The sequence below is a fragment of the Cebus imitator genome, unplaced genomic scaffold (assembly GCF_001604975.1).
Source record: "Cebus imitator isolate Cc_AM_T3 unplaced genomic scaffold, Cebus_imitator-1.0 Scaffold35, whole genome shotgun sequence".
Taxonomy (NCBI): domain Eukaryota; kingdom Metazoa; phylum Chordata; class Mammalia; order Primates; family Cebidae; genus Cebus; species Cebus imitator.
In genome coordinates, this window is record NW_016107350.1 from 4,330,195 (window position 1) to 4,343,836 (window position 13,642).

The following is a 13,642-nucleotide window of genomic DNA, read 5'->3' on the forward strand; positions in this document are numbered from 1 at the left end:
ATGGTCCCTGGGTAGCCATGGCTGACTCAGTCACTACCCCCTCTCTTGCATGTAGTTTTCAGCATAACTGTAGAATATGCTCAGAAAGTAGGGCCTTGAGAGGGAGGAGCTGTCTGAAACATCATGGGCTCTGCTTCTGTCCCTCCTAGAGAATGTAACATCTTGAATTAAAAACGAACTGCCATGGGCAGCCAAGGCTTTGCTCTTCTTTCTCTTGGAAGCAGAATGCCCTACAAAGTTTTCTCCAGTGTGTCACATGGTTCCTTAGGCATACAATCCAGGGTGGACTGGCTTCCTTCAAAGCCCCTCAGTTGTGATGGAGCACAAGACAGTCCAGACTCTATCCACCCCAGACAGCTTTCCTGAGTCTTTGCAGACCATCTCACAATGAGATGTTCTTTTGCTTCCTGCTGAGTATCTCCAAGAAGTAGATCCATTTCATATAACTTATTGTGTGTGAGTATCTTCTGTCTCACGGGCCTCAGGCAGTTGGTGAAACTGCAGCCCAGGATGATGGGGGTGGAGGTGTTCAGACTCCTGTTCCTGGTGGTTGGCATAGAGATGATCTTTGCTATCCCATGCGCAGTGGAAATCCCCCTTTGGGACTGATTATTAGTGAATCTGTAGTTTGTGAAAAAATTGTATAGTTTGAGAAAAAAATGTGATAAAATTTTATAAGACAATCAAATTATGTTTACAATGTGTTATTGGTGCACAGAAAAGGGGGTACTTAACACGTAGCATGGTGAGGATTTGAATTTAAAGGTACTTATGCTTAAGTAAAAAGGTACTTATGCTAAAGAATAAATACAATTTTCAGGCATCAAACTTGTGAGAGGCATTTCTGAAGAAGCAAACAGAAAATGGAATGGCATGTGATAAAACATTATGCATTCAAAGTACTATAATTATTCAGCTTATGGATTATAAGATTTTATGAGAGTATAACAATAGAAAATGTTTTATTTTTCATGTTAAGACATTTAAGTGTGGTTTATTAAAATTGACGAATAGTTTCTTATTGAAAATATGGCATGGATGATGGAGTTTATATGATACAATAGGATAAAAGAACACTGAGAACCATTCAAGTTTAGAGATTGTAAAGTTGTGGTGGCACCAGTATAGATCTGTTTGACTTTCTTTATTGTGTTGGTGACATATAATGGTGTAGTCCTAGGTTAAAAGTGTTGCCAAGTAGATAAAAAGGCTTACAGTGTGGTCTCACAGTAGACAATATTGACAAATATATGAATGAAATGTAAGCTAGAGTTGAACCTGAATACAAATATAAAGAATCATAAATCATCAGAGCATTTAAAGCTAGTGTCTTACCTGTATGTATAAAAACAACACTCATAACTTTTTCTGTTTGGAACATTTTATCAAAATTATCCATTAATTGAAATTAAGAAGTACAATGCCTCAGTTATACCTAATGTGGCTCCTATGGAATTATATTTTTAAGAAAAATGAATTATAACATAGTTTTAACTTCAAAGTTGGCCTCACTCAATATTTCATATGTAACTTTGGAATACGTGTGGCATGCTGAAAAATTTAACACAATTTTCTTACAAATGTGAATAATAATATTAAATATATTTTAAGCAAGCCACCAAGTTTCTATATAAATCAGGAAAAATGACATGTCCCAAAAGAGGGAGTCACAGTCCTAGTTTTATAGGAAAAGTAAGCTAATAGACTGTATAAATTGTTAAATAATACACTGTAGAGAAAATCTAAATTATTTCAATTCTTTTGTAGGTTTACTATTATTCCTAATATTGAATTTATTTGGGGGTACATGTCAATTTGAGGCATGCATTAATGTGGTTACATTGTAAAATGTGTGTTTTCAAATCTTACATGAGAAACATTTTTAAATTATACATATACTACACATTACATGTATGAAAACCATTAGCCCTTACTAAGAAGAAATGAGCAAGTGTTAAATATTACTAAGATGTTAATGAATACTGTCTCTGAATCATGTTTAGTTTCTTTTCAAAAAATATAAATCCAAATTATAGCTAAGATAGTTTCCATGTATCCAGTTCATGGAATAATTCCAATAATTCAAAAAAAATAACAAATACAAATAAATGATGCATGTAACATTATATCTCTTGCAAAGAGCAGGCTATTCTTAATGTATTAGGCCATTCTTGCATTGCTATGAAGAAATACCCAAGACTGGATTCCTTATAAGGAAACTGGTTTGATTGGCTCACGGCTCTGCAGGCTATACAGGAAGTATGGCAGCATCTGCTTCTGAAACTACCTCAGGAAACTTCCAGTCCTGGTGGAAGGTGAACAAGGAACAGGCACATCACATGGAAAAAGCAGGAGCAAGAGAGAGAGCAGGAGGTGCCACACACTTTTAAACAATAAGATCTCAGGAAAACAAAATTATTGTTTTGAGGGCAGTACCAAGAGCATGATACTAAATTCATGAGAAACCACTCCATGATCCAATCACCTTCCACCAGGCCCCACCTCCAACACTGAGGATTACAATTCAATATGAGATTTCGGTGGGGGCACAGATCCAAACCATATTATTCACTTAAGGGATGTACTTTGACTTTTATTTCTCCAGCACTTGTGGTATATTTTGACTGAGCCATCCAGGTACTCTTGACCTCCACTAAATATTTTGATTAATTCTTCCAAAGATTTTGTGAGATTATTAGACAGGAGCACTGAGCTTTAGAATCCCAAATATTTACAGGGTCTGCTAGTACACTTTCCCCAGCTTTGTCTTCAAGGAAGACATTATCTTTACAATCCAGCCAGAAAACAAATCTGCCCTTTCTCCCACACAAAAGGTTCTATCTTAGACTTCTAAGGCTGTTTGTTGTACTAACATCCACCCAAAAAAATGATGAAATAAAGCTGTCAATGCCTCTTGTCCAGAAGATGTACAGAAATACAAAAGACAGAAAGAGAATTTGCTACCCAAACTGAGAATCCCCTGTGGAGAAACAGCCTTTAATATAGTCCTTGGAGGATAAATTAAGTTAAACAGAGTTTGGAGACTGCAGTTTTTAAGACAAATGTAGTCGAATCAGCCATGCCAAAAAATAATGCCTGGACGTACCCATGCATTGTTTTCATTGCTGTCTCTATAGGCTTAAATGAATATTTCCAACAGGAAAACACAATATGCAAAAGCTCATCTTTTGTGATTTATTTAGTAACATTTTATTATATTTCAGAGAAAACCATGTCTTAAGATCATTTTAAATATATTTAGCTGTTTATATATGTATATATATTCATGCAAATGTATATCTATATATGCATATATATATAAATATATGTATACCCACTTTCAGAGCATGTAATTTATTTTTTTCTAAATTAATCAAAACACTAAAATTATAAAACTATTTTGAAGTGGTCAAAATGAAATTGAAAATACAGATTTGAAAACCAATCTGGAAACAATTCTTGCCACAAATTTAGATGAGGTTCTCTACAATTTCATGTGGCTTATGGATATCTGCATTTTAACAGTTAGCAGGAGATATTTAAGCCAATGGACACAGGTGGAGAGAATAAAATTAATTATTAAACTGATAAATTATTGATTGAAATTAAACAAAGCTATAGAGAAAATAGTAAGATTTGAGAGTCAAAGACAGAAGGCAAAACAAAAATCAGAAGCCTTCATTAGAAATTGAACGAGTTCATCTTAGAATGATAGAATAATACTGTTACTGCTGATCATTAGATATGAAAATAATGGAAACCGTAGCCTCTAAGTCAGACATACACCTGAGAATATATATTGCCATCTTGCCATCAATGTGAGTTATGCCTGTAACCACCAATTCAAACATAATTTTAAGCATTTAGAGGATAGGTATATATGCTGACATTCCAAGGATAAACATATATATATATATATAGTTAGGTAGCAAATAGTTAATTATTAGTTAAACCTGGAAAAAAAAAAAACATTAGCCTTTATTCACTACCTGTAACTTTCACCTTCTGTAAGTACCCCAGAAATCAATATTGGTACAAAATCTATATATTTAAATCTGTATGACCATATGATGGCTTTAAATCATTCATCTTGGAGAAAGTAAGTTCCATTATTTTCAAGTTAGTCATCTTCTCAAGAAAACCAGCCTTATCATATGATGGAGTTACAGCTTGACAGTTGGCAAGTCTCTTTCTACCTCTGAGCCTTGTGATTTCATTGGCATGTCCTTCTCCACATAAGACATTTGTATATATCTCATAATGATTCCAAAAAATAAGATCTTTCCATCATAGTTTATCTTTCTGACATTATTTAAGTTAGGCTTGCTCTACACAAACCAGATAATATTCCTACCAATAATACATAATACTACATTTTAGAAGTCAATGGCAATTATAATTCTATGTTTGTTGAACATGTGAAATTATATCTTATGTCATCCCACCCATATGGAAAATTGAATGATTCATTCATGAAGTAATGTAGATAGAATATTTTTTCACTGACAATTTTTAAATCAATAAAAGGAGCAAAAGAAAACTGTTTTTAAAAGCTAGCAGAAAATATTCCCAAGACCTCCTTAGAATCTAGGGTTTATGAATTAGGAACCAACAGGGTAAGAAAATTCAGTTGAGGACCCTAGTGATAAGCAATACCATTTGGGTACATATGAGAATTATTTTTTATTGAGAATGGTATTTCTTCAGAACCCTTTGAAGAAATGCCTATGCTGAAGGGCTATATATAGCTAATGATATAATCTTTAGTGATTTGAGTAATTCAGCAAAATAAAGAAAGTCATTTGAAAGTGATATAGTTATGATATAATAAATAAAAAGATTTAGGAAAGTGAACATGCTTAAATATAATTCAATGAAAACTTGATTTATTATTTATGTATTTAAAGACAGAGGCTTGCTCTGTCCCCCAGGCTGGTGTGCAGGGGAGCAATCTCAGCTCACTGGAACCTCTTTCTTCCAGGTTCAAGGGATTCTCCTGCCTCAGCCTCCCAAACAGCTGAGATGACAGGCATGTGTCACCATGCCCAGCTAATTTTTGTAACTTTAGGAGAGACAGGGTTTCACCATGTTGGCCAGGATGGTCTTAAACTCCTCATCATAAGTGATCTGCCTGGCTCAGCTTCCCAAAGTGCCTGGATTCCAGGCATGAGCCACTGCACCCATCTGAAAGCCCTTGATTTATAAATGAGAAATGTGAAACTCAGAGAATAAAGTGCCAATACAAGTATGACAGTGTTTTAATAAACAAACAGTTGAGGTCACATCGCTTATCCTGCAGTACAGTTTTTTTTTTAAATTATTAATAAAGGAGAATAGTTGCAGGGAAAGTAATGAGTCATAGTAAGCAGTGTTGAATCACTAAGATTCATTAATTAGCAGAAAGCTGAAGTCTGTATTATACTTTATTTCACATAATGCATTTTTTGTAAACAACTTAATTTTGGAGTATTATAACAGTAGTTTTTTATTAGAGACTGTTCATTTTTTCAAACACCAGAAGTCAACTTTGGCCAGAAAAAAACAGCAAATACATTTATTTGATTTGTATTGGATAGCCATTGAATTGATGAGTGTGTTTAGGAATCAGGTTTAGGGAGAAGTAGGAAACAATGGAATTTAGACAGCTAGAAACAATGTCAAGTACTTGCCATTAGAACAATGTAGCTAGAACCCTTTTAATTTATGACACTGGATTCTGTCTGTTGTATCTGCGGAACTCACCACGACTGTTCTTGAGTCTTGAAATAATTACTACTGCTGTGGAATATTTCTCAACTGTTTCTACATCTTTCCATCACTCGAGCATATCATTTACATGCATATGCCATTGATGAAATTTCTAGTGAAAGGATGTAGAAAGAAAAGTATTTGGTGCCTGTATTAGTCCACTTTCACACTGCTATAAATAAACACTAAAGACTGGGTAATTTATAAAGGAGAGAGTTTTAATTGACTCACAGTTCACAAAGCTAGGGAGGCCTCAGGAAATTTACAATCATGGTGTAAGGGGAAACAAACATGTCCTTTTTTAGATGTCTGCAGGAAAGAGAATTGCAGAGCAAAGGGGAAAGAACCCCTTATAAAATCATCAGATCTCATAACAATTCATTATCATGGAAAGAACATTGGGGACTATCCTCTGTAATCCAATTACTTTCCATGAGTCACTTCTCCCAAAATGGGAATTACAATTCAGGTAATAATTCAAGATGAGATTTGGGTGGGGACACAGAGTCAGACTATATTACTCCACTCCTGACCCCTTGCAAGTCTTGTCTTTCTCACATTTCAAAACCCAATTGTGCCTTCCTTACAGTCCCTCAAAATCTTAATTCTTCCCAGAATTAACTCAAAAGTCCAAGTCCAAATTCTCATCTGAGACAAGGCAAATCACTTCCACTTAGAATCAAAAGCAAGTTAGTTACTTCATAGAAACAATGGGGGTACAGGCATTGGGTAAATGCTCCCTGAAATGGGAACACTTTTGAATAAGAATTAATCTTAGAATTCTCCTCCAATGGGAGAAATTGGCCAAAACAAAGGAGCTACAGGCCCCATGCAAATCCAAAATTGAGTGGAACAGTCATTAAATCTTAAAGCTCCAAAATAATCTTTGACTTATTGTTTTATATCCAGGGCATAATGATGCAAAGGGTGGGTTCCCATGGCTTTGAGTAGCTCCACCCCTGTGGCTTTTTAGGGTACACACCTCTGCTCTGGCTAGTTTCACAGCTGGCATTGAGTGTCTTCAGCTTTCTCAGATGCACAGTGCAAGCTGTTGGTAGACCTACCATTCCGGGTTTTGGAGGATGGTGACTCTCTTCTCACAGCTCCACTAGGCAGTTCCCCCAGAGGGGAATCTATGTGGGGGCTTCAAGCTCACATTTCCATTCTGCACTGCCCTAGCCAAGATTCTCCATGAGGGCTTCACCCCTGCAGCAAACTTCTGCCATGCAAAACACCTAAACTTTCAGGTGTTCCTATACATCCTCTGAAATCTAGGTGGAAGTTCCCAAACCTCAACTCTTCGCTTCCGTGCAGCTGCAAGCCCAAGACCATTTAGAAGCCACTTGGTGCTTCCAAGCACTTGGTGCAAGGCTTGGTGCTTTCCACCTCTGAAGTAACAACCTGAGCTGTACTATGGCCTCTTTTACCCATGGGTGGGACATAGGGCACCAAGTACCAAGATGGCACAAAGCAGCAAGACACTGGGCCTGGCCCAGGAAATCATTTTTTCTTCCTAATACTCTGGTCCTTTGATGAAAAGGGCTGCCATGGAGGTCTCTGACATGCCCTGGAGACATTTTCTCCATTGTCTTGGTGAATCAGCTCCTTGTTACTTGTGCAAATTTCTGCAGCAGTCTTGAATTTCTCTACAGAAAATGTGTTTTTGTTTTCTATCACATTGTCAGACTGCAAATTTTCCAAACTATTATATTCTGCTTTACTTTTAAAGATAAATTCCAATTTCAGACCAATTCTCTCAAGTTCAAAGTTCCACAGATCTCTAGTACATGGACAAAATGGCACCAGTCTCTTTGCTAAAATATAATAACAGTGACCTTTTCTCCAGTTCCCCAAACTTTCTCATGTCTATCTGAAACCACCACAACCTAGACTTCATTGTCCACATCATTATCCATTATCAGTATTTGGGTTAAAATCATTGAACAATTGTTTCAGAAGTTCCAAATTTTCCCACATCTTCCTATCTTCTTCTGAACCCTCCAAACTATTCCTTCTTCTTGCTATCTAGTTTCTAATGTTACTTCCACATTTTCAGGTATTTTTATAGCAGTATCCCACTCTACTTGTAAAAATTTACTGTGTTAGTTCATTTTCACACTGCTATTAAGAAGTACCCAAGAATGGGTAATTTATAAAGCAAAGAAGTTTAATTGACTCCCAGTTCCATATGGCAGCGGGGGCCTCAGGAAACTTACAGTCATGGCAAAAGGGGAAGTAAGCATGTCCTTCTTCACAAGGCAACAGGAGAGAGAAGTGCAGAGTGAAGGGGGAAGAGCCCCTTATAAAACCATCAGATCCTATGATAACTCACTATCAAGAGAACAGTGTGGTGGAACAGCCCTAATGATCTAGTCACCTCCCATGAGGTGCTTTTCCCAAAATGGTGATTACAAATAAGATTATAATTCAAGATGGGATTAAGGTGGGGGCACAGAACCAGACTGTATCGGTGCCTAAGTGAGTAGTGGTGAAAGTCAGGCCTCTGATGATCAGAATTCACATAATGGAATGTTCCATGAAAGCAGAAGGGTCTTTGAGCACTCTTCAGTCATAAAATGGAAAATGTCTTCTACCTGTTTGTATTGTATTGGTCTCAATCAGTGGTTTATTTTCTTATTGTTTGAATTTCAATTCTTTCTAACTTATGCAGAGACAGATTTCTTGCAGTAAAGCAGAAAAATTTTATATTTGAAGTTTAGGTTTCACCCTCTTATTATATAGTAAATAAAATTATCTCCATAAACACTGTAGTGATGTTTATGTTTATTCTTTTATTGCATAGCACAGTATATAACTCTTTTCATAATTGTTGTAATAGAGATCCATAACCATATAAAGCATATATAGATCAAAATGCATTTGTGTATTTTGGAATGGCACACAATCAGCATTGTAAAGAAAATACTCATATTACATATCTGTAATGCATTACAAAAGCCACTTTCTTCACCTTCTACTCATAAATTATGCGTCAACAACTTAGCATAAAGGGCAAAGATGTTAATTTTATTTGAAAATCACACCAAATGGTGTGAAAGTATTAAAATAACAACACCTTCTATATCTTCAACAACTTGGCTTCTAAGAAGAAAAAGTAGATAAAGTTTCTTTTTTTTTTTTGGAAATTCATGATTTGAAAATTAAGAATCTCTTGGGAAATAAGAAGTTTAATATAAATTTATTCAGATAATTTATTACACATGCTGGAAAGAACATTAAATACAGTTATTCCAGTCAAAAATTCTAATAAATGAGGACAGACTGAAAGAAATAAGATGGTTCACATACATTCATATAGTAAGTAAACTTTCAAAAAAGAAAACCTGTCTTTTCTGACTCTCCAGTGCTTTTATCATGTTGGAGCTAGAATAGTACTGCTCTGTCTCATATTTTAGGAGAGTTTCAAAATTGTTTCGATTTAAACCAGAGGGAAGGATACATTTGCATTTAAAAATGTTTAAAAACTTAAGTTTTATATTTGTCTAATGATAAAAATGAAATTCCAATTCTTCTAATCTAATACAATTCTTGCACAATGATGAAGTAAGCACTATTATTAACCTTCATTTATGGAGAGAAATACTTAGAGATAAATGCCCTGCTCTTGAGTTTCATGTTAATTTTTTCCTTCATGACCAAATCTGTATAGCACCTTTCCTCAACTGTGTAAGAGAATCATGCTGTAACTGATTATTTGTATTCAGTATTATAAATCAATTATAGTGTCATGTCAACTTGTTATTTATTCAGATCTACATTTCAGTTTGTGCTGATTTACAGAGAAGAATTTCATGCAATGAGACAGTGATTCATTTGATTATGTTTTACTAAGTGAAATAGCCATATTATTGAATCAATGTAATCTTCCTAAACACATATACTGTACGGACACACATATATAATAGTAAAGCAAAACTCGATGCAAAATTTTATCTGCTTTAAATAAACTTATAATTTCAGACATTTATTTTATTTTATTTTTTTGAGACAGAGTTTTGGTTTTTTTTTTGCCCAGGCTGGAGTACAGTGGCATGATCTCAGCTCACTGGAATCTCTGCCTCCTGGGTTCAAAGGGTTCTTCTGCCTCAACCTCCCAAGTAACTGGGATTACAGGTGTGTACCACCATGCCCATCTAGTTTTGTATTTTCAGTAGAGATGGGGTTAAACCATGTTGGCTAAGCTGGTCTCAAACTTCTGACCTCAAGTGATCCACCCTCCTCGACCTTCTAAAGTGCTTGGATTACAGGCATGAGCTACCGCACCCAGCCCAAATTTCAGTCATTCTTTTCTCTCCCAAATCCTGTCATTAATTTTTCAGAAATGTTTTTCATGTTTTACTTTGTTGCCCACTCATAGTATAACCTATACTCATGTAGTCAATGTTTTATTATTTTAAAAATCAAAGTATTTTTTCTTCTATTTGCCATTATTTTTATATTTTTTAATATTTTCTTTAGATGTTGCTGGAATTATGTGTACTAAAAATCAAGCCTAGTAATGTAATTCCCAAGCCTGAAAATCTGCTTTGTCTATGTGTGAAGTCCATACTCTCAGTAGATATGCAGGGCCTATCAAAATTAACACAATCTATAATTCAGCCAATTAGCATTCTCATTCATACTCAACCCTGCCAATCTATTACCCAAACCTGGAGTAATTTTAAGTTGCATTCATTTTTTTCAGCCTCCTTTTTCCTTACTCTAATTTTCTTCTATTTTACTTACTGAGTACTTTACGTACCTATGTGATTGCTGTTATGGTCTGTGACAATTTTTCAGCCTTTGGGATATTTTGTTCAAGTTTGATAAGTCTCATACAGTAGGTAATTAATGTGTAGTATATATAACAAATGTGTATAATGTCTAACAAAAACAATACGTAAACATATATTTGTAATTGAGTATTATGGTATAAACAGGAAGTTTCATATAAAAATACATGTAAACATGTGAGTGTTTAGGTTTGTGTATGTGTCTTAAAGAATTTGCATATGTTCTTTGCCTATCAGTATCACATTGCAAAATAATATAATTTGTATTCAGAACAAATAGTTAAAAAACCATGTCTTGTAACATATATAATTTTCTCTTTCCATTAGGTTGAAAATGGTTGCTTGTGTTCAACTACTGTGAAGAGTTGGAATCAGACAACTACGGCTGTGATTTTCCAAGTGGTTAAGAATGTAAATATGATCTGAGCTTTCCCTGATGGACAGTTAAATCATGGACACTCTAAACAATTTACTTCGGACTGTCCTTCCTAAAGATGCTTTGGCTTCTCTCTTGAATGCTCACTAAGCATTTGTAGCTGACAAGGAAAGGAAGGAAAACTGTGAACTGGAAAGTTATCTTACAATGAAAATTACGAGCACATCTTGCATCTGTCCAGTCCTAGTGTGTCTCTGTTTTGTGCAGAGGTGTTATGGAACTGCTCACCACAGCTCCATCAAGGTGACGAGAAACCAAACCAAACACATTGAAGGTGAAACCGAAGTCCACCATCGTCCCAAAAGGGGATGGGTATGGAATCAGTTCTTTGTTTTAGAAGAACATATGGGACCAGATCCTCAGTATGTTGGAAAAGTAAGTTTTTGGTTGTTTTGTTGTTTTTCCTATCCTGAGAAACTGTGGGGTAATATGAGCTGATGTTGAAGAAATATATGAAGACATATATACACACACACACACACACACACACACACACACACACACACACAGGTAGTACTTGACTTACAACCACGATTGGGACCGGCAGACCGGTTGTAACACGATTTGGTCATAAGTTGAGTAGGCTATAGGTACAGTTGAAATGGTGCATGCGGAAATGGTAGTGCTGCCGGCAGCTGGTCCGCACTGTTGTACGCCCAGCTGGGCAATGTTTGTGCTGCCAGACGTGGAGCAGTCGTGGCTAGCAATTGTGGTCGTAAAGTTGAATGGTCGTAAGTTGCATAGGTTGTAAGTCGATCAATACCTGTATTTATATATATTTATATATATATGTATATATATATACGTATATATATATATATATACGTATATATATATGTATATATATATGTATATATATATATAATTATGTTATGGAGTGAATTATGCTATAGAAACTACAACTTATACTAGAGAGCTCACAATAATAATTGTAAAAAGGAAATGTGATTCATCATATTATACTTCTCTAAATATTAGCCTGTACATACAAGACTGAATGTTCATTACAAGCATATTAATTTCTCTTTTCTCTCTTATAAATTGGAAAGACTTAATGGGACACATAATTGAGCAAGTAATTTTTTTATTACCTTGAAGGTATGTTGAAATTCACATGTCACTTATTGGTACACTGATATTTACTGCTATTTCCATATATTTCTACTGCACATGTGGCTTAAAAGAAGATACTCTATCATGGTGTCTAATATTTTCTATTAATTTTTACAGAGATGTACTTTTATTGAAGATAGACTTTAAAATAATATAAATACTTTTCCAACCCCCAAAGTTAATTTTCATAAAAATATTGATATCTTTTAAATATAGATTATGTATGCACTGGATATACAGGCTTTTACAACAACCACAGTAGAATAAAGTTGACAAAATGATCGGTAATTTCAGGTCAAGTTTCCTTTCTCTCAAAAACGCAGACAAGAAAACATTATGACTGATCAAAATGTTCAGGAAACTGTGTGCTCAGTGACATGGGAGAGCTGAAGCATGTGTCATCTAGGCTCTAGGGTTGAGAACAAAATGGGAAGTGGAGATGCCTTCTTCTGATTAATTACCGGTCTGTGGAAGCAGCCGCACTTCAGTTTGTTCAGGGCCTATGGGAGAAACAGCAAGCATAGCAGTAGAATATCCGTGACTGCAGTCTCAGTGCCTTCTATCTCCCTGATTGATGATTTATTCTCACTTTAGCACTGTTAGTACTAAAAAAAATCGTATTCCATCTAAGCTGTGGTGCTTCCCTAATGTGTAGGCAGTACAGGATCACAAGCCATCTGTTCCACCTCTTGTCCAACAGGGACTGGGTTACAGCTGCATTTTCTATAAAGGCAGAAGCTGTAGAGTCAGAATATGGAACACGAAAAAGATCTAAAACAATTGTATCATATTCTCATATGCATATTAAAATGAGACAAAGATCCATCTTCATTGTATGCTTCTTTCCTACTGAGTATTCCATGAAGTAAATTTTTAAAAATGTACTAACATTTTTAGTGCATTTATATTACTAGAAATTTATTTGGGTTATGAACTTCAAAATCCTTTTTTTTTTTTAAATTACACTTGAAATTCTGTGATGCATGTGCAAAACATGCAGGTTTGTTACATAGGTATATACGTGCCATGGTGGTTTGCTGCACCCATCAACCCATCATCTACATTAGGTATTTCTCCTAATGCTATCCCTCCTCTAGCTCCTTACCCCCACAGGCCCCAGTGTGTGATGTTCCTCTCCCTGTGTCCATGTGTTCTCATTGTTCAACTCGCACTTATGAGTGAGAACATGTGGTGTTTGGTTGTATGTTCCTGTGTTAGTTTGCTGAGAACGATGGTTCCCAGCTTCATCCATGTCCCTGCAAAGGACATGAACTCACCCTTTTTTATGGCTGTATAGTATTCTGTGGTATATATGTGCCACATTTTCTTTATTCTATCATTGAGGAACATTTAGATTGGTTTCAAGTCTTTGCTATTGTGAACAGTGCTACAATAAACATATGTGTGCATATGTCTTTCTGGTAGAATGATTTATAATCCTTTGGGTATACCCAGTAATGGATTGCTGGGTCAAATGGTATTTCTGGTTCTAGATTCTTGAGGAATCACCTTACACCTTGTAGAAAAATTAATTCAAGATGGCTTAAAGACT

General features: G+C 35.4%; 1 protein-coding gene across 5 annotated transcripts in view; it reads left to right on the forward strand.

Annotated features, from left to right (window-relative positions):
- The window catches only part of CDH18 (cadherin 18), a 1,130,917-nt gene that overhangs the window by 742,637 nt on the left and 374,638 nt on the right, over nucleotides 1–13,642 (forward strand). For all 5 annotated transcript variants that reach the window (XM_017524647.2, XM_017524646.2, XM_017524648.2 and 2 more), the window contains one exon: nucleotides 10,869–11,352. In XM_017524647.2, the coding sequence (XP_017380136.1) occupies nucleotides 11,125–11,352 (228 nt within the window). In that variant the 5' untranslated portion in view covers nucleotides 10,869–11,124. The remainder of the gene's footprint in view (nucleotides 1–10,868; nucleotides 11,353–13,642) is intronic.